Source organism: Lissotriton vulgaris, chromosome 9 (genome assembly GCF_964263255.1).
Source record: "Lissotriton vulgaris chromosome 9, aLisVul1.2, whole genome shotgun sequence".
Taxonomy (NCBI): Eukaryota; Metazoa; Chordata; class Amphibia; order Caudata; family Salamandridae; genus Lissotriton; species Lissotriton vulgaris.
This window is the reverse complement of record NC_141697.1, coordinates 904,132,222-904,154,130: the sequence shown is the minus strand read 5'-3', so window position 1 is coordinate 904,154,130 and position 21,909 is coordinate 904,132,222. Positions and strand designations below refer to the sequence as shown.

At 46.0% G+C, this 21,909-nt stretch overlaps 1 protein-coding gene across 1 annotated transcript in view; it reads right to left on the bottom strand.

Annotated features, from left to right (window-relative positions):
- EIF3K (eukaryotic translation initiation factor 3 subunit K) overlaps positions 1 to 16,656 on the bottom strand; it is a 65,728-nt gene extending 49,072 nt beyond the window's left edge. The window contains exon 1 of the mRNA XM_086938684.1: positions 16,445 to 16,656. Coding sequence (XP_086794810.1) covers positions 16,445 to 16,503 — 59 coding nt within the window. The 5' untranslated portion in view covers positions 16,504 to 16,656. The remainder of the gene's footprint in view (positions 1 to 16,444) is intronic.
- Between the last annotated feature and the right edge of the window lie 5,253 nt (positions 16,657 to 21,909).

Here is a 21,909-nt window from a genome sequence, read left to right as displayed (position 1 = left end):
CTGACATTGCCACTTCCACCTACTTTGTGTGGTCAGCTTGCTGCCCCGGACACCCTTCCACTTTCCTTCAGTTGTCTGTGTATGCCATTATGGTCAACCTTTTTCCCTCCATGGTGTGTTGTGCATCCAGTGCCCATCTTGTCTGTCCTGCATGGTCAGCTTGCTGCTCCTGCCCTGTCCCCTTGCCCTCCCTTTTCCATGTGTAGGCCCCTCTCTCCTGCGTTCCATGGTCTGTTGATGTGCCCCTGCAACCTCCCTCCTGCCCTTCATGGTCCATTGTGCTGCAACTTCCTTCTGTGTGTCTTGTATGGTCAGCTTGCTGCCCTTGCCCTTTCCCATCTGCTCTCTATTGTCCATGTGCTTGGCTCTGTCCCCTCCCTATTGCTTTCCATGGTCCTTTGTGCTGCATTGCCCTCCTGCTTGCCCTGTGTGGTGTATTGTGCTGCTGCAACCCCTGGTATCTGCCTTGTAAATTCAGTTTGGTGCCATTGCCCACCCCACTGCCCTCTATTGCTCGAGTTCATGTCCCTACCCTAGTCCTCTAGCCCTACGTGGTCCAATGTATCATACATGTCAACATTTTGAACTAGGTAAGAGGGAGATTTTGAATGTAAAAAAAATCTGGGAATTGATTTTCCCCCATTGACTTACATTGAAATAGACTAGGTTTTAGGAGGGAGTTGCCTAAAATAAAGCCCCTTCAGACTTAAAAACATTGGGAGTCTCCTGCCCAAATCAGATCTGTGGGAATGTATGGTTGTACTGCTATCACCTTTCCCTTCTGCCCTCAATGATCTGTTGTATTGACACAGACTCTCTTGCCTGTCCTGCATGGTTGGTTTGTTGCCCATGCCCCCCTTTCCTCCACGGTCTGTTGTGCTGGCACTGCCTCTCCCACCTGCCCAGTGTGGTCAGCTTGCTGCCTCAGCCCACTCCTCCATGCCCTCAATTGTCCAAGTCTGTGCCTGGCCTCTGCCTCCCCACAGGGTAACAATGAACAACTAGATTGCGAACATTCTATATCTATTACAAAAGTGTTGAGAAGGAAGAACAAGGTAACCATACTCACAGCGGAACCAGGGTAGCTAATTATAACAAGAAACAGTGGTTCCTGTGGGCTACTGTCTATTTATCAATTAATATACTAGTGCGCAATCGCAATAAAAAGGGTTTGTGTTGATCTCATAAAAAGGAGACCAATTACACTGAAGGTTTCGTTATAAACATATGTATTATTCACACAGTATATCAACTATTACATACAAAAAATATATATTTGTGAAGAAGTGTCCCAAGTGTAGCATGAACCTAACAATTAAGGGACAAATTGTGACATTATTTACAAGGTTTCATGTATGTTTTCCCTAAAAACGACCGTGAGAGTAATTTCCTCAAAATAAGCAGTAATTTTCCACAATAATAAAAGCTGTAACAATGGTAACCGCCAACCATTTGTAAGGTAACGTAAAAATACTCACAGGGAGACCCAGCCAGGTTCTGTGGTATTAAAGGAAAATTGGTTAACAGTTAGGAGGCTTGGAGGGCCCTCTCTGATACTAGCTATCAATTAGTAGTAGGAGTATTTTTCCCTTACCTTACACATGGTTGGCACTTTTTCCTCACTTGAACTACGCGGTTAACATTACAGGTACTCATTACCCCTATACAGTACTAGTGCGCTGTTACTAGGTCCAAATAAGGTTCTTACACCAGTCTCACTATCTCCCCAGAGTCTCCAAGCATCATAGGTCCTGATGAGACCCCATATCCAATAAGAGGGTTGAAACGTCGTTGACAACGTTTGATGAAAACGAACCATTGTTACAGCTTTTATTATTGTGGAAAATTACTGCTCATTTTGAGGAAATTACTCTCATTGTCGTTTTTAGAGAAAACATACATGAAACCTTGTAAATAATGTCACAATTTGTCAATTAATTGTTAGGTTCATGCAACACTTGGGACACTTCTTCACAAATATATATTTTTTGTATAGAATAGTTGATATACTGTGTGAATAATACATATGTTTATAACAAAACCTTCCGTGTAAATGGTCTCTTTCTATGACATCAACACAAACCCTTTTTATTGCGATTGCGCACTAGTATATTAATTGGCGCCCGTCCGCGACCGGATCGCGCTGGGCGCCGGGCATGCTATCGGGCTGAAACCCGCCATCAGGTACGATAGCAACCTTTTACTGTCCCTACGCCCCCCACTTGCTCCCCACTGTTGCGACTGCCCCCATATTGACCCCCTTTCCAGCCCCCTGGTATGTCCTTGTTGTAAATGGACTCCCCCTCTGCATAAAAATGACGTCGCCGACACGCACGTCCCTCCAAAAATCCGCCCCACCCACTTTAAGGGAGGTCTGGTGAATGCCAGGTCTCTAGCCTGCCATTGCTAAGATGTGCACAATTTAATATTAAGCCAAGAACTTGATGCCTTGTTCATCACCGAAAGTTGGCTTAATGACTCCTCCAACCCTGATCTTGCTATTGCCCTCCCCCCTGGTTTTACCATATTCAGGAGGGATAGACCCTCAGGCCGAGGTGGTGGGATAGCACTAATCATCAAGGATACATTTCCCTGCCACACATTTGATTTATGCCACCTTAAGGATGCTGAAAGCTTAGGTTTCTCAATTAAAATCACTGCCTCGTGTTCCCTCTCGGTTGGGCTCCTTTATCGTCCTCCGGGCAACCCTTCCTCATTTCTCAACTCTTTAGATGAGGCCCTCGGAGCACTCATGCTTCAATACCCTAACTTCACGCTTCTTGGCGATATGAACCTACATATGGAATCACTTACTGACCCTCACACTATCTCCTTCCTACAGTCCTTGGACATCTTTGGACTCTCCCAACGCATCAACACGGCCACTCACAGTGCTGGACATACCATCGATGGCATCTGTTCTAATCTCCCTACCCTTTCCACTTCTCTTCCGTTGCCTCAAATTTGGACTGACCACTATTTCATCCCTTTCGACATTATGACATCTATTCCTACCTCACCCAGCCCTAGACAATCACAAGCCACCTTTACAGTCAACTGGAAGAAAGTGGCCGAACGAATAAAGCTTGAGTCAAAACCACTGCCCCCACCCCCCACGGTAACTGGAGATGTTGAAATTGACTCCCGCAATTTCCATATCTGGATGAACCAAATAGTCGCGGTTAATACTGAACCCAAAAACAATCAAGGAAAGGGCCCTAAGAAGAAAAAACCAAATGCCCCATGGTACACCCAGACCCTTGCAGATAGTCATCTTCTTTGCAGGAGACTAGAAAGACACTGGAGACAAGCATATGACACGATCTCCATAACACGCTATGTCCAACAGGAGATTATATCTCTCTGACATAAAATCAGCAAAAAAGGAATACTTTACCAAACTCATAATGGAAGCGCATCAAAATCAAAAAACTATCTTCACTATAGTTAAATCTTTCACTCATCCGAAAGCTCTCACCACCGATATACCTCCCTCAGAGAGTCTTTGCAATCAAATTGCTGATTACTTCATTGACAAAATTGTCAATATTCAGAAAGACTTTCCCCCACCCTCGACAACCACCGTAGAGGTAACAGCTAACTATCCTCCTCTCTCTAGTTTCAACCCAGTTTCCTTGCAACAGACAAGCAAGGCAATCCGGGCCTGTAAATCAGGAGCACCCACTGATTCCTGTCCTCCCATCATCACCTGATTAACACAGTCAACCCCTACATTAATAGAATTAATAATGAATCCCTTGAACACGGAACTGTACCTGCCGAATGGAAGAAGGCTACTGTTAAACCTCTGTTGAAAAAACAGAACAAATCACCTACAGATTTGACTAACATGCGCCCCATCTCCTTACTTCCTATTCTGGGCAAAGTCACGGAGCATTTAGTGCATGAGGAGCTTAAAACTTTCACAGAAGCCCATAACATCTTGCACCCTCAGCAATCGGGCTTCCACTCCGGTCACTCCACTGAAACAGCCTTGATCGAGCTTGCTGATTCCATCAAATTCCTGCAGGATGAGGGCAAGCAAGCTGTCCTCATCCTGCTGGATCTCACAGCAGCATTCGACACTATCTCGCATGCCATCCTAATCAATCGAATGCGAGAGATTGGCGTGACAGACACAGCCCTGGCCTGGATTTCATCATTTCTATCAAATAGGTCTCAGACTGTGGCACTAGGACCCCACCTATCCTGCGAAAAACTAATTACATCTGGAGTGCCCCAGGGGTCCATATTAAGCCCTTTATTTTTCAACATCTATATGGCACCCCTTTTAGCAGTGATAGAATCACATGGGATCCTGGTCACGTCCTACGCTGACGACACTCAATTGGTCGTCACCATCGACAAACAGCATACTGACGCAGACCTGCGGTTCAAAAACTGCCTCTCTGATGTTTTTGAGTGGTTAAATATTAATCATCTCAGATGTAATAGCGCAAAGACGGAGATTATCCCATTAGGTAAGAACCTTTCTTTTTGCCCGAAAGATTGGTGGCCCACAGGATCAGAGGCCCCTCCTAGTGCAGTCACATCAGCCAGAAACCTGGGCGTACAATTCGATTCTTCCCTTACTTTTGATGACCACATCAAGATCACCGCCGGTCGCTGTTTCGGATTAATAAAATCTCTGAAGAAATTTTTTGATTTCCTCCCAATTGCAGCCAGAAAGTCAGTCGCGGTAGCTCTCATACTTTCCCGACTTGACTACTGCAACGGCCTTATGGCCGGGGTGAAAAAATCTACTCTCAGAAAGCTGCAGAGCCTACAACATGCTGCAGCTCGACTGGTTTTACAACTCCCCAGAAGGTCATCTGCGTCTGCAGCCCTGAATGCGCTTCACTGGATGCCACTGCATAAAAGAATTCTTTTCAAACTGCTTCTCACAGTTCACAAAACCATGCAAAACACAGGACCCCGTTACTTTGTAAACCGTTTTAAGCGCTATAACCCCTCGCGTTGCTTGAGATCCTCTGGGACAAATTTGGTTCAAATTCCCAGATTCAAATATAAGACCAAGGGCGGAAAATCTTTTAATGTTCTGGCAGCCAAAGCCTGGAACACCCTACCCGCCAACCTTAGAGCCATAGACAATGAGAATAACTTCAGAAAACTCCTCAAGACATGGGTCTACAAGTTACCAGACTCCTCTGTCCTGGTTGTCATTTAGTTCTTTCTTCCATTCACTTCACTCTCTCAGCTATTCCTCTGCAGCTCGCCCAGCGCCATGATGCTCCCCTGGGAGCGAACGCTTGCGCTTTACAAATGCTCATAAATATCAAAAATATCAAATATAGACACTAGCCCACAGGAACCACTGTTTCTTGTTATATTACAAAAGTGTGGCAGGCCTGAAGTCATCTTGATGTAATGAAAACTGTAATACCTAAAGCATTTCATTCAGAAATTATTAAAAATTAGGGGGGCATTTTCCCCACAGCAATTATGGTTAGTGCTCTAAAACACTAAAATTAGGGCATATGTTCAGATTTCTCAAATAGCGGCAAAAGGGTTTTTAAATTATTTGCTACATTTATGTTTTGTTGTCCAGTTGATCACTTGATTATTTGTTGCACTAAGGATAGGGAATGTGGTGTTACGGCCAGAGCTGCTGACTTTGCAACTGGGGAACCAGGTTTAAGCTTCAGCGTCTGCTCAACATCCTGTGTTCCTGGGCAAATCACTTACCCTCCCCAAGCCTAAAACCAATTAGAATGTGTCCTTGTGTTATGTAACGGGTGTGCATGTAAAGCACTCCAATACCTGAGGGTCAAGTCCAGGCTATATAAAACTGAAAATATATATATATTTTTTTTAACTAAGCGTTTTGCACACTTTTGTCATTGGGCTATACTTGGGCTACATTTGGGTGATATTTGTGCTACATCTTTTTTCTCTGGTGGCCATCATGGGAATCTTTTTTGTTATGAAGCGCCCTAATTTCCTCATTTACTGCAGTCTTGTCAGTAGAAAATGTTTTCAGATTTCAACTTCAATTCCATCAAGATGGCGTTCAGATGTGCCATAGTTCGGGAATAAATTTCAAGTGTTAGCACTGTAGTTGCTCATTAGAACACTGTGGTAAAGCTCCTGATCACCAGAGAGTTAACTGGCAGTCTGCTGCTGGTGATGAAAGTGCATGTTTCAGTCTGCATGTCAGAATGTTTTAATGAAATATAAGAGGAAGATATCTGAGAACTCATTTAATGGGTCCTAATTTTGCTTTCTACAGCACTAGCCATAATTTCTACGACAAAATGAAGCCCCTCACTTTGTTCCTTTCTAAATGAAATATTTTTACGTTTTACCATTTTGATTCAATCAAGATGGCTTCAGTTGTGCCACACTTTTGTCATAAGTGTAGTGACATATCAGTTTGCAATGACGGACCCTTTGTGGTTCCTGATGGATTCCGTAGAACTGGGACTTAAGCTTTAAAGCATAGTGAATTGAATGCAAGTTTAGAATGTGGAGTTTGCAGTTACACCTAGAAGAATAAAGAAGTGGTATACTAAGCTCCATGTGTGGCGAAGTCATTGGCGGATACCCGGGCTGGGGAGGACGCTACAACTGGCAACGATATAGGGGATAAATAACCCAAAGATCGACAGTGCTCTCCCAGTCCAGCAAATTGCTTGTGCATGCCACGTGTGCCTCAGTCAAAGTGCGGAATCGACATTTGGCTTATGTGGAGTCAAAGCATAGCCTCAGTTCCGTGTAAAGCATTTGACGTTACGAAAAGCTTCATTGAAAAGCGTACACATTGGTAGCCGAGAACCTGCTGGGAATGCTGCACAGAGGTATTGCACAACTACACAACCCAAAACCATACGTTCATACGGAGTGATGACGCTGCAAGACCGAGATCAACTAGGTGTCAGACAGCACACACAGACAAAGCAGGGCTCGAAAAATCCACTCGCAATAGTGAGTCAGATTTATTCAGGACAAGCTATTTTTAGGGCCTACTCGCCCGTTCTGGCGAGCTGCAAACAGGTGTTCTGCTTGCTCACAAAGTGAATGAGCAATAAAGATGCCTTTAAATCTTATCTTGTCAAATTTCTCTATTTTCAAAGGCAGAGGGCAAAAGTCAGTTTGCCTTCCTACATTTACTTTTCTTTCTGTGTCTGAAGTTAGAGGATTTTGTAAAGTGAACGGTGTGACAATCGGGATGGGACCAGTTCACAGGTCAAGTAAATTACAGTTAGGTCGAGTAGTGAATTAAAGTTACTAGACCTGCAGGTCTAGTAACATTTTTATAATTTTTCAAGCCCTGCAAAATGATACAAGAAATGATCATCTGCTTACCAGGACTGAGTAATGACAGTCATCATGCCACAGCACCGGAGGAAGTGACCCCAGAGAAAGCACCAGGGGTTGTGCTTGCAGAGCCATCCATATCCGAAGCGGCACCCCATTCAAGCTGCCAAGTGGGGCTCAGAACTCTTCCAAAGGTTTCCGTAAGTGCAGAAATAAGGGCAGGGAATGGTGATCGTAATTGTGACCGTTTGCTTCTCCAATGAGACCAGGAAAGTGGTCCTGTTCCAGTCATTATCAAAGATAATACAGAGGCCAGTACATCGCAAGGCCTCAGTGATGGTTTGTATATACAAGATCACCAAGCAGCGTCGGCGAGAACTATAAACTCCACGTCAGTACAGTCCACCAATGGTTACATTGCTGACGCCTTCTTAAAACTACCACTGCCATTCGATACCACCAAAAGGTTGAATATTGGCGACAGATGAACTGCTTGGATAGAGACATTTGATGCGATTGAAGAAACAGATGATATGAAGATTATCAAGTACCTAACGAATCTTGCTGGTCAAGGTGTAAAATAGGGGTCTCCAACTTTTTCTGTAGTCAGAGCTGCTTCTGTTCAGTGAAAATCATTGTGGGCTACAGTAGCATAAAGAACTCGTTCATTGTTACCAGACCCCCTGCCCATCTTACTGACTTTAAGCCTAATGTCCATAGAGTCTGATATTATTCTTTGAACAAAATACTTTGACTAGGGGCACTATGACAGGGTTGCCATGTGTGTCAGTGCTATTGTAGTCTTTTGGGGTGTATACATTTTTATGCATAACAGCAGTATGATCATGGTTAGTAACGTAGTGGATAAATTGATGAATGTCAGTCTTGAGCTTTAACACAACATAAGTTCCATTACAACCTATCCCTTGCAAATCCAACCTTGATTGTTTTGATTCACCGGAAAGCTTCAGACCTATGCTGGAAAAATGACAAAATCGGATGACCACCTGGTATATACTGACCTGCAAACAGGAGTAAGGACTACACATTGAAAGATAAGTGTAAATGGTATTAACTCCAAGTAGGTGGCAGCCCCCCTATCCGATAGGACAGATAGCCAAATTACACTAAGCTATTGCCTTGAAGAGATCTGTAGCGCAAACGTGCCAGCAGCAGTACTATGAGAGGGGGCACAAGGACAGTGTCAGATACATTGCCATTTAGTATGTACATAAGTTGTATGAAGCAGAACGTTAAGATTGCTTTGCAGCGAAAAAGGACTGTAGGCTCAAGCAAGTGCACTAACGCTAGAGGGATCCTCTGCTGCCAGCCTAGGACAAAGGTTACTTGAGTATTGAGATAGTTGATTTTTTTGCAATTGTTTTAAAGAATTAAACTTGCACCACGAAAGGTGCAACAGTAATTAACACAAATGTAAAAATTACACCTCTCATAATTTATGTGAGCTGGAGTGCATTTTCTTCAAGGATTGTGATAGACTAGCGCCACTTGACAAGGACTTGCACAATATTCCACCTACCTCTTCAGTGAGCTAGTTTTAAAGAAGTTGCTGTTGGACCTCTGGATTCCACTTTTTTGTGGTACTACACACCCATCTGCCATTATATAGCGCCATGGGAAGCATACAAGAAATTAACAATAGATCCTACAGGTTATTTGTGCAGTTATTCCATCAGGAGAGATATGCGCGGTGTATGGGGATTTGGGGTACAAGAATTCTTCCACATCATCCGTTCTCAAATGTTTACAGATATTATCACATTTTATTTTAGTTAGCTAACGATGTCAATGATGTACCCTCCATTAAGACCATTTCCAACATAATTTAGGTTCTGAGAACACTTCTTCGTTGAGGATATAGTGAGAAGATGATAATCTGACCTGAGGTGGTAATTTGCTGCAAGTAGTAAGCGATGTATTACAAAAGTAATCATCACTTGGCAGCTTTGCTTTAGGGGTCATGGGAGAATACAGGTGATTGGACACTGGAGAAGAAAGGTTTGTATTCCATTTTGAAATTTGATTTTGAGAAGGGAAGTGCGGTTTCAATTGGGCTGGGCTTAACCTCATTTGGGGAGTTTCAACGCCAGATGCCTAGAGCCACGTTGTGAAACATTCTGCCAATTATGAAGACTATAACCTACTCTTGCTTAAATAATTGGACACAGAGGCAGCGGAGTTGTATCCCCATTAAAAAGATAAAGCCATCAACATGAAAACTAATGCGCCAAACCTGATATAATATTGGGACAGGTGAACCAAATAATAAATCTGGCAAGTCTGACACCGGTTTTAATATTCATTCTTTTTTTTTTTTAAAGCAGTTTACATACCCAAAAATAATACTAGCTATCAGGGCCATACGACGTAAAGTTCTGCAGGGTTTCAAAGGGCATGTACGCCCACTTTCAGTCCCCTAGAGGCACGCTGGTATAACAGAAGAGTATTCTGATGCTTATGCAACCCTTTCTGTAATACAGTTAGCACCGGCACGTAGTACAGCACTATCCTAAAATGGCCCCTTACAAATAAGGGAAACGCCTTGCCTCTTTGTCATATTATGGGATTGGGCGCCAAGGCAAAGGGGCTGCAGGAGGTGCACTGACTGTGCACCAAAAAAAAGAGGTGGTGAAGTCAGTGTACCCCTGACACCTGACAGCATCACCTCTCAAGGGCTAAAAGGGGTTCCCATGGAGCCTCCCCAGGTACCCTCCCTTCAGGTAGGTGCAGTCACTCAATGCACCTGCCTACTGGAGGATCTGTCACCCTTGAGCTGGAGAACACTGTGCTGTGAATGACAACTGGCTTCTTTAATCTGCGAGTCTGTCTTTCAGTAATGCCCCCAGGGCATCACTGGCTTCCTACCAAAACCATATTTAAAAGAAGCTGTGCAAGAGGACATTATTTCCCACCAGCCAACTCAATAGGATAACCTCACTGGATTCACTTGCATCCATCTCTGTAGGAAGTGACATCACTAGTTTCCACCTGTCATTTCCTGCCTCCTCACCTCTTTAGTCAACAATTAAGAGCATCCCACTGACTGGGTGTCCCCAGCTAAGGGTGGTTTCAGTCATGGGTATCACCTGTTTTGACCTGGGAGATAAAGGGAGAGCCAAAGGGGAGTATACCGGCTCCGGGTAAATTAGCTTCTTCATGTGTCTTGCAGATAACACACTTCACATAATTTCCACATTCACACCCAGATCATGCCAACACATTCACCGCAGCCATACATTTGACCCCTCTATTCTCATCCACATGCCACTCATTAGAGCATTAGAGAACACACCCTTCTCCCAACATACTCAGCTGTTGTGCATGGTCTCATATTCTGCAGTCATACATTGCACAGAGCAGCACCAAACAGAACCTTTATGCACTCTTCATCACTAAAACCTGAGGCACACCATCATCCACACACATTCTGCGCATCCTCATCCCCAAGGGTTATAGCATTAACCACAAACCGCAAACTCAAACACGCATTTGCAATGCAATAGGTCTTGCATTTACGCGAGTTTAAGCTATTGGCATTGTAAATGGCCATGCCTTTGTTTTATGTTTTAAAACCCAAATCATTAAAAAAGGCATTGTCATTTACAATGCCAATAGCTCAAACGTGCGTAAATGTGAGACCTATTGCATTGCAAATGCTTATTTATTTCAAAGATGCTGGCCAGTGTCTCCCGATCCTGAATAGTCCAGCAGAATGAACTGCCAAAGCTAATAGGCCCCAAAGGCTAGACCATTTGGGATTGTCAATGCTTGTTTATGAGGAAGCAAACTCAGACCTTTTCTGCCAACTCAAACCCTGAAAGCCAGTCAGGTGGTGCTGTTGCCCCAAGTGAACAAGCATTGACAAAGCAAATAAGTGAAAGCTTTGCGGCCCCCGATTAGTGCCTTTGCTTATGCCAGATGCTTTTATAATGTTCTGTCATTGGCAAATTCAACAAAGGAGACCAGCTGTGCTAAAAGTATAAAACACATTGTTTTCTAGTCTTACAAGTTGTCCACCAGATCTCCTGTTGCAAAGCGACAACACACCATGGCGGCTGTCTGGAACGTATCAAAAACATTGTTTTCTGGGCTTTCTTCTGTATTCCCAAGAAGGACACTACATTGGGTGATGCATTGTGATGACGCTTGTTATGATGCAACATGGCAGACATATTTGGAGCATAGAAATGATAGAAAATAGCATTTCTAACACTTTTCTGATGGCCACTGAGTTACTTTATAACGTTGCATCAAGGAACGTGGTGGAGGTCTTAAAAGAATACTTTTAGCTTGGCCAGTAGCCGCTATAGACCAGGGCATTGTAAAAGCATTCAGCATTTTAATGCAGCAGAGGAAGGAATGACAATGAAAGCAGGATGCCACATGGAGAGGGGTTTGAAGCAAAAGAGGAACAGGGGAGTAGATATTAAATAGATAAAAAGTGGAATATGATGTAGACAAGTGAAAAAAAAACAGATGATCTGGGGGGTTGGAGAACAAGGAGAGCACAGAGTGGTGGAGGTGTGAAAGGGGAAGCAGCACACAAAGGAGAATGGAGAGAAGCAATAAACACATGCAATGCCGTGGAGTGCTAAAAGCAAAGCGCCTCGCGCTGAAAGCAAAACAAAAACAAGCGCGCGCCTCGAGGCACGTCTGGCAAGTGGTGTGCCATGTGCATGCGCTGTACGGGTGCCTGCGCGCGATGCCCTTAATGAGCCATGTCGAGAGAGGAAAGCTAGATGGCGCCTGTACGCGTAAATGCACGCTTTAGACCACACAAAAAGCTTGTGGTCAGCTTTTTAAAGCACCCTTACTAAAAGTCTCACCAGGGCAGTGCATGCGCTGGCTCAGGAGAGACCTAAAAAGGAGGGGGAATTCCTGCTTATGACTGGACACCCTGACCAGGCACACTCAGCATCACTACCACACATAATTCTTTTGAGCTCCTCTACTGCAATATCCCTCTCTACACCTCCAAAACAACCTCTGATTAATCCGATTAAACAAGCAGTTCATAGAAAAAATCTAAGACCTCATTAACTCTGCCTCCATCGAACTCACCAACCCACATTCCTGGGAGACTTAAACCTCCATGGCAACTATGAAAAAGTGCGCAAAGGAAGCCTTCTAAACACTTCGCCACAGGAAATAAAACAACTCATCAATAGCCCAAACCACTTCAAAGGCAACGCACTGGACCTCATCCTATTAGCATCCCCTACTATCCACTGTCACACAACTGTAGCCCTGGATTGGAGACGCCACTTTGCCATCCCCTTTACCACTGCATATAACAGACCTAAGCATCAAACACAACAACAACAACAAAAAGAGAGGGAACATTACCTTGCATTCCAAAGACATTCATCTGAAAAAATGTGAGAAGAAATAAACAGCCGGCCACAAAACTCTGAACTCACCACATGTCAATATCCACCTTGACAAATTCAAACCAATTATGAGAACTCATGTCCAGTGCTATGCTTCACTGAAACCTGGTACGCACAAGAGTTTAGCAAAAATAGATGTTTGTACCGTACAAAATCAGAAGAAATTGAGAAGATCACAATTCTTAAGCATCACAGCTAAAGTCTCTTACTACAAGAGCAACCAACAGACGTAAGGTCCGGTGACAACTGCACCAATCCTCTCCTAGAGCCTACAGCTCCTGCTTCAGATGACAAATGCAACTCCATCAACCTCTTCAACAAAAAAAAGAATACAATCGGGTGCAACATTGTACTACTTCCATGTCTTTACAAATACACCCAATCGCCTCACCACAAAATTGACCTCATTCAATTCAGTCCTGCACGTGGACCTTTCCAATATCTTGAACTCTTTCAAGTCTACCTCCTAAGAGGATGACAGCCTTGCTTCCACCATCTAATCGCTCCACGGAAAGGCCTTCAGACCCCTTCTCCACATAGTCAATGCTTCCCAAAGCCAAAGAGCAGTCCCAGACATCCCCAAGACAATCAGATCCTTGCCCTGTTAAAGAACCCACAGCTTCACAACCTTCCGTCCATAGGGAAAATGGGCGACAGAGAAGTGCCAACCGAACTATAGAATTACATCAGCAACATGAATCTTTGACAGGATTACCTATCACACATCTGATCACGCTGCAGCACTGAGACAGCCACACTCCAAACAGCTTATGATTCCCTCCTTCTCAATAACAAGAACGACCTCTGAAGCCTTCGACACTGCTGGCAATTCACCTCTGATCAACAACATGAAAGTATGCATAGAATTTTCAGTTTTTTTCTTAAACTAGTTCCCATCCTTCCACACCAGCTGAAGCCAACGTACAGAAATAGGTTACACAAGACAAAGCCGGCATCTTCTCCCCCATCATCTTCAAACTCTACATGGAACCCCCTTGAGTTCATTCTTAAAGACAGTAGCATCAAGATCCAGCAATACAAAGAGGATACCCAGCTCTACCGGAAAAAATCCTGAACAAATGGCACACAAACTCAAATCCTACCTCAAACTCATCCAAACTGGGATGTCTTCTAAATTCCTGATGCTAAACTGCACAAACTCTGTATTCATATTCTTTATCGCCATCACCAAACAACTCCACATTCAAGTCTGGCACTACAACTAAAACATATCAGGCTTCACCGCGAGCTGACTAACCATGCATAATCTCTGGGATTCACCCTTATTAAAGATCAGTTGTTCAAGCAACAGATCACGAGGAAGACCAAGACAGTTTGGTTCCAACGTTCCTTCTTGAAGAAAGTGAAGCAGTTTCTCCTGGAAGATGACTACAGAACAACAGTACAAGTCCTAACCCTTTCCCACCTAGACAGAGGCAAAAAACACCCTGCTCAGTGATCCCACCTATACCAATCACCCTAGATCCCCTGAATGGTATGCTAGACACAGCAGGGTGGCTCATCAAGAGATGAAGGAATTCAACCACACCAGCCACAAGTTAAAAGATCTACGCTGGCTCCCCGTCCAGCCCGGTCATCTTGAGACCAGCGGCATCACTTATAAATGTAACAAAAAGATCGCAACTAACCTGGCAAACATATTCACGTTCTACAAATACCAACATACACATTTACATTCTTCTTACCTTCCTAGACATCATCAATGTATCCTCCTTCCCTCATGTTTTTATTTTACTATCCATTACCATCTGTCGGAGTATATTGAAGAACATGCCCTGCTGGATAATACCCAGTTTGGATTTCGTAAACATCACGGCACAGAAATGGCCTTAATTAAAGCCGCTGATGATATTAGATCCATCAAAGATCAGGGAGGAACGGCAGTGCTTGTATTGCTGGACCTATCTACCGCTTTCGACACGGTCGATCATTCTATTTTGATCGACAGTGCCGGAAAGATGGGAATCCAACAGGGAACAAAGAACCTTCTCACTTCTTTCCTAGCGGGAAGGACACAGGCAGTTACCATGGGTCCTTTCAAATCAAGTGAGCTTTCTCTACCTTCTGGGGTGCCTCAAGGCTCATCCCCAAGTCCGACACTTTTTAATATCTATGTGTCGGACCTAGCTAAAGTCATCAAGCAATATGGGATGGGCCTTACTTCCTACGCAGACGACACCCAGCTAATTCTAGCCATTAATAAGGATGGAGAAGATGTGGCGGAACGTTTTCAGGAGGGTATGCTGGCGATTGGGGATTGGATGTCTGCCAGTTCCCTTGAACTAAACTCTCAAAAAACGGAGGTTGTAATTTTTGGGAAACTTTCTCCCTGCTGGTGTCCTGTATTGTGGCCTTCAGCTTTTGGAACTCTGCCAACTCCTGTCCCAAAGGTCAGGAATTTGGGAGTGGTATTAGACGAAAACCTTAACTTCTCTGCTCACGCCAATCAAACTGCGGCTACAGCTTTCCATAAGTTGAAACTCATTAAAAAAATTATTCCGTTTTTACCTGACACAGCAGGTAAAACCCTGGTGAGTACACTTGTACTATCGTCACTTGATTATTGCAATGGACTATTTGCCAACGCACAAACCAGGGTTGTTAATAAAATGCAATCAGTACAGAATGCGGCAGCAAGATTGCTAACTAAAACTCCTAAATTCAAGCCAATAGCCCAATCTATTCGGAATCTTCATTGGTTGACAATCAAAAAACGAATAAAATGTAAGGCACTTTGCCTGGTTTTTAAGACACTACAGAATTTAGGTCCGCAATTTCTCAGGAACCAGATAACCCTATACCGTCCGTTAAGACAACTGAGATCTGTCACTCTGTATCAGCTAAATGTCCCCGTACCAGAACAGTATCCTGGGGAGACAGACGGTTTACAGTTGCCGCAACCAGACTCTGGAATTCCCTTCCTCTGTCAATCAGGATGAGTCACACTCTTCTGTCCTTTAGGAAAAATCTAAAGACCTGGTTGTTTAACCAATAACCTTGCCGGTACCAAACATCAGGAAATGAATCGAATTTTTAGCGCCAAGACGCCCTCGGGCATTTGTTTGCGCTCTATAAATTTCGTAAATAAATAAATTTGTTTTGCACAATTTTTATAGGAAAGTTCAACAGCAAGTCTTTTTCATGGGGGTACTTGCACACAGTACTGCGCTGCTATTCAAGGCTATGTATGTGCTCTACAACCGCCAATATAATACAGAAGCATACGAAGAGTATGATCGCTCTCAATGGTGCACTTCTTTTATTTGGTGATGACCGAGGTTATATATAAATGTATATGCATTTTATATGTAAATGTATAATTAGAAGATGTTAAATGACTTTTAAGCCAATTAATTACCTCCGGCATAGGGCTCGCGAAATAATGACCAGAATAAAAAATGATGGTCTAGAAATCTGCGAAAACAACGAGAAAATAAATGTAATTAGAAACAACTGAAGAGAGACTAGGCAGGGCTTTACGGTGTGTAGTGGTTGCACAGGGACAAGTATGCCAGAATACAAATAATATAGGTTTGAATACATAAACGAGGAGGGTCTCATCCTATCATGATCCAGGAGCTAATGAGGGAGTGGATCAACAGCCGGTAATAGCGGTCTTATGAAGGAGAGCGCTGATCACATCCCTTGGAGCACATAGAATAGTAGCACTTCTCTCCGATTGGCTTTCCTTTCGTTCTTTCCCCAGGAGCTCGCATACTACATGTAAGCGTTACCTGTCGATGCCTTTTAGAAGTTTGCCCACATTGGCTCGAAGCTGTTCGAACGCGGACATGATTACAGCGTGGGAGACCAGCACCGGAAGAAAGAAGCCGACGAACGCAGCAAAAGAAACACTTCCTGCCCCCTAGCTTCACATGTCCGGCTTACTTCCGGCATTCACTGGCTCTGCAACTACGAGAAGCATGCGCATTGCACTTCCAGTTCCAAGATGTCAGCGGAGTACAAGGAGTAAAGCGTTGTTTCCTGAGCAAAGATGGCAGCTACGAAATGCAGTTTCAGATTAGTATTCGAATAAGCTCGCGAACTCGACTCGAAGGCATTGGCGCGCTTTACATGAGCACCAGTATACACGTTCATTTTTGGTAAGCACGGGGCGATTGAGTGATTTGCCCAGAATCACTGGATGTTGAGCGGACGCTGAGACTCGAACCTTTTCCCCCGCTCCAAAGTCGGCAGCTCTGGACGTGCGATAGCATTTCACGCATGCGATAAATACTGACAAGCCCGTGGCTGCCAAGTGTACAGTGTGCATGCAAGTGACAGTTTTAGGTTTGCTCTTTGCCTCAAATGCATTCTACGTCTCTTGCGTGATGATTTGATTGGCATCGTTTCGCAAGCAGTTGAAATTGGTGCTCTTATGCTGACATCTGGGGCATGTTTGTGTTTTCATTATTAACACATTACATTACAGACTGGATTCACAAATAAGCATTGGCAAAGCCAATAGTTTGGCAATGGCAACCTGATGAACTTGATAATTTTTTTGTTTATTGCAAGCATATTGCACCAAAATTAATGCAGCCACTGCCTAACTTGCACTAACAATTAAAAAAAATAATAACTTTGAACATAATTATAATAGAACAATATGAGAGCTTCCTAGAAGGCAGGTGTAGTTTGAATAGATATTTTAATGCACATCACATTAAAATTAAATTCCCTTTGCACAAAGAAAGAGTACTATTGGCTTTGAATAGCATTAACCTGAAGACATAGTTTAAATACACAATGACCATTCAAGAAATTAAAAAAGACTAAATAATTGAAAGAAAAAGTGTTGACAAGGTATGATATTCCAACCAGCCCAAGAACCTAAGCATAGTTCTTTTCAAGCAGATGTGCGCCAGTGTTCTCTCTAATTATTTTTCTGTCTCTGCGCCATCAGCATGTTTGGTGTGCAAAGTTTTTTTAATTGCAAGCCATCTACATGACATAAAACAAACAAACATGCTCCGGTTTCCCCACATTATTTGTAGTATAAATGGTATATGGTAGAGTATATTTCCAAGCTTTTCATAGCTTTCACAAATAGTTCTAAAAGGGAGTTCATGAAATAATCCAAGGGGGGGACCCAGGGAGAGCCAGGCGCGAGCCGGTCTCTCCCTGGGTGCGTTCGCGCGAGACACAAACTGGAGAGCGCAGGTGTGCTGATTGGAGGGGAGGTAATAAAGGGGCTGGAGGCAGGCGTTAGGGAAGTGCGTAGCGGGAGGCAAGGTAGGGAGGTTCGTTTTGCTGTTTTCGCTTTGCTTGTCTGACCTGTTCTGCGGGGCCATGGAGGAGGGCGGAGGTCCGCAGGGCTGTGCAGACACTTTGTGCTGCTGGACGCGAGGACCTTCTGTGGCCTGGTGTGCCGGCGGAGGCGTGGGTGGGGTTGGCCCGCCCCCCTCGCAAGGCTGCCGAGGGCGTGTCGCGGGCAGTGACTGCCTGCCTGTCACCATGCCCGGAGGAAGAGGAGGACGGCGAAGCTGCAATGCCGGCGGTATTGCCGGTGCCGGCTCTGGTTCCGGCGGCCGCGGCGCCCACGCTGGCTCTACCGGGCGCTCAGCAACAGGTATGTCTGGCTCCCCCTGGGGCTGCTGGCTTGCGTGGGGTGCCCGGTGGGCGGCGGGGGCGTTCAGTGGGTCGGCCAGTGCAGCGGGTGGGCGGGCCCCCTCCTGACAAGGCTAAGAAGCCTTCGGTGGGTGTAAGGGCCAAACGGGGGAGGAGCCTCGATTCTCAGAGCCTCCCCAGGCACCCTTTGCTGTCCCTGTTCAAGGTGCTCTCCCTGCTCCTTTGAGAGCATTGCCTGATGGGGCTCCCCCGTATCTAATGGTCAATGGGCAGTGTTTCCTTTTGTCCCCTGCCACCCCCGTGTTGGGTCAAGCCCCCCCCCCCCTCCTTTGCACAGTGTTATGGTGCAGGGCTGTCCAGATATTGGAGCTCCTTCCCCCGCTTTGTCTGGGTTTTTGTTGTCGGGGGCTCCCTTGGCCAATGAGGTGTTTCCTCCAGGTGGCATGGTTTCCACCCCGGCCCCCGGGGCCACGGGCCCTGGTTTTGATGGGCCCCTACTGATTTGCTGCAATCCCAGGGTACTGGTGTGTTGGGTTTCGACCTTGGGGGGGCGCACTCGGACTCCAGCCCGGTGCTTTTTCCTGCCTCACGTGGGGTGTCCGGGGCTTTGCAGGGTGGTTTGGCGGGCGGTTTGGGTGGTGGCCCAGGGTTTGCGCCTGGTTCTGGGTCTTCTTTGGGTGTTCCCCTTGGCTCCGCTGGGGGGGGGGGGGCATTCTCGCTGGTTCATCTCAGTCTGCCTTGAGCGGCTACAGTTTTCATGTTGCATCTCCAGCTGGGCGGCTGTTGGCTGGTTCGAAGGGCTTGGGAACTGTCCCTACGGCTGTTTCCTGTGGTGGGGTCATGGGACAGTTATCTAGAGCGGATCTCTCTTCTGCAGCTTTGCGCACAGGGCGCCCTACGGACATTGACTGGCAGTTTTATGATGGGGGAATTGGAGATGGGGCTCTGCCAAGTGGCAGTGCACAAAATTCATTTTCTGGTGATGTGTTACAATTGGATGTACAAGAGGATGATTTGGAAGAAGGGGAGTTACGGGAAAAGGATGTTGGGCTTTTGGCAGCACAGGCTCCACAGGGTGGGGTGGGGCAATTCCCTGTTTCTCGTATCTTGCAGGAGTCCTGTGCGGACCACGCAGCGGTACGTGAGGCAGCGGTGAGTCGTCCACCTCAAGGGGACCGTGTCGCTTTTCATCAGAAGTTGGCCCAGTTGCCAAGAGGTAAGGATGGTTGGTGGTCTGTTTGGAAACCAGGGGAGAGTCTCCCGGCTAAGCGTACCAGATCAATTGGTACGGGTGATGGGGTTATTGATGAGCGAGTCGCTCTGGCACCGCGGCTTCAGCGGCCGGCAGGTTTGAATGTGCAAAATGTGCCAAATGTGCAAAATGTGCAAAATGCAGGGGAAGTTTCTGCCAGTGGGGCCTCGGCGGCTCCTACTAAACCTGTTGCGGAGGATAGTATCCTTCCCAAGCGTTTGCCTTATTCTGGGGTTGGAATGCCTTTGGGGTCTCATCTGTCTGAGAAAACTAAAACTCGAATTTGGAGTGGCGAATTTGTGGATGTGTTTAGGCTACTCCATCGAGATGTGCAAGCCAAGGAAGGGTCTAAGGAGGAGGAATTGGAGTTGGCTCGGCGGCCTCGAGTCCCGAAGTCTATTGAGAACTGGACGTCGGCCTTCTTAATTTATGCTAGTGTCTATTGCCAGCGTCATCAGAGTAAGGCGGTTGAAATGTTCAAATATGCTGATGTCATACGTAAGGCTTATAGTTATTTTGGAGGTTTTGCCTGGTTGTCTTACGACGAGGAGTTCCGGGCCCGGATGAGTGTTTTCCCTGAGCGTTCCTGGGGTGAGGTGGATGCAGCGTTGTGGCTCCAGTGGATGGCGTCTGCTCACCCGCCTGCTACGACCCACACGGCTAGCGGCCAGCCGGTGCATTATCGGCCCTTTCCATTTCGCCCTGCTCAGTCTGGGGCGGGGGTTTGGGGCAGAGGGTAGTCCTCCACATCTGGGGCGTGCTGGCACTTTAACAGGGGTTCGTGTAACAGGCCGGCATGCAGATACAAGCATGAGTGTGCGCAGTGCGGGGGGCAACATGCCCTCACACAGTGTTTCCCGGGATGCGTTTTGGGGACCGAGGGAGGGGTTCAGGGGGCAGGGGATAACCTTCACACTTTGTATATAAGGGCTCCTACTCCTATTAAGCTAGAAGTACTTGACTTGTGGTTGGTGGACTATCCCGATTTCGAGGCTGCTATGATTTTATCCTGGGGTTTCCGAGTCGGTTTCAGGATTGGGTACCAGGGTCCTCGGTTGGGTAGGTGGTCTGATAACCTAAAGTCCGCAAAAGAGTGTCCCCAGGTTGTGCAGAAGAAGTTGGATGCTGAGCTTGCGGCGGGCAGGATTGCTGGTCCTTTTCCTAGCTGCCCCCTCCCTGATTTGATAGTCTCTCCGTTGGGAGTTGTCCCCAAAAAGGCGGCTGGGGAATTTCGCCTCATCCACCATCTCTCTTGGCCTGAGGGTTCCTCTATCAACGACTTCATTGACCCGGCTGATTCTAGTGTGACATATGCTTCTGTGGATGACGCCTTGCGGCTGGTTCGCACAGCGGGTACTGGTGCCTTGCTGGCGAAGAGTGACATTCAATCGGCTTTTCGGCTTCTGCCCATTCATCCTGGGATTTTGGTCTCTTGGGCATGCATTTTGGTGGATGTTTCTATGTGGATAAGGTCTTGCCAATGGGCTGCTCGGTGTCCTGTGCCCTATTCGAAACCTTCAGTACGTTTCTGCAGTGGCGCTTCACTTTCATCAGCGGCCACGCCCTGGTTTGTCATTATCTGGATGACTTCCTTTTCATTGGTGAGGGTCAGTCTGGGCAGTGTCAGTTGGCATTGGAGATTTTACAGGCTATGTCCAAGGAGCTGGGTGTCCCTTTGGCGCCGGATAAGACCGAAGGTCCGTGTACATCTTTGACTTTTCTGGGGATTGAGATCGATACCCTGGCGATGATGGCACGCTTGCCTGCTGACAAGGTGCGAGAGATGTCTGATTTCATCAGGTTGGTGTTGGGCGAACGCAAATTGGAACTTCGGAAGGTTCAGAAGCTTTTGGGGTACTTGAATTTTGCGTGCCGGGTTGTTCAGGCGGGTAGGACGTTTTGTAGACGTCTGGGCCTCTGGATGTCGGGCGCCAGCCTTCCTCATCATCGGGTGCGCATTACCACAGCTGTCTGAGCCGATTTGGGTATCTGGTTGCGTTTTCTGCAAGATTTCAACTGCGTGTCCTTGTTTTTTGCGGACGAGGACATCGTCTGGCAGGTGCAGCTTTTCACGGATGCATCTGGAGCTAACAGCTTCGGCATCTTTTGGGAAGGAAGGCTGGCTGGCCAGTGCATTGGCGGGAGCAGGGTCGCAGCATAGCGTTTTTGGAGCTCTTCCCGTTGTTGGTCGCTCTGTACATCTGGGGGGATGAGTTCCAGAATCGTTCCGTGTTGTTCCACGTGGACAATATGGCAGTGGTGGACCTCGTTAACAAGCAGAGGGCCCGGGATTTGCGTGTATTGAAGCTTTTGCGTGCTTTCATGTTGCGGTGTTTACAACTGAATATTGTCTTTAAAGCTAGACATGTTCCAGGA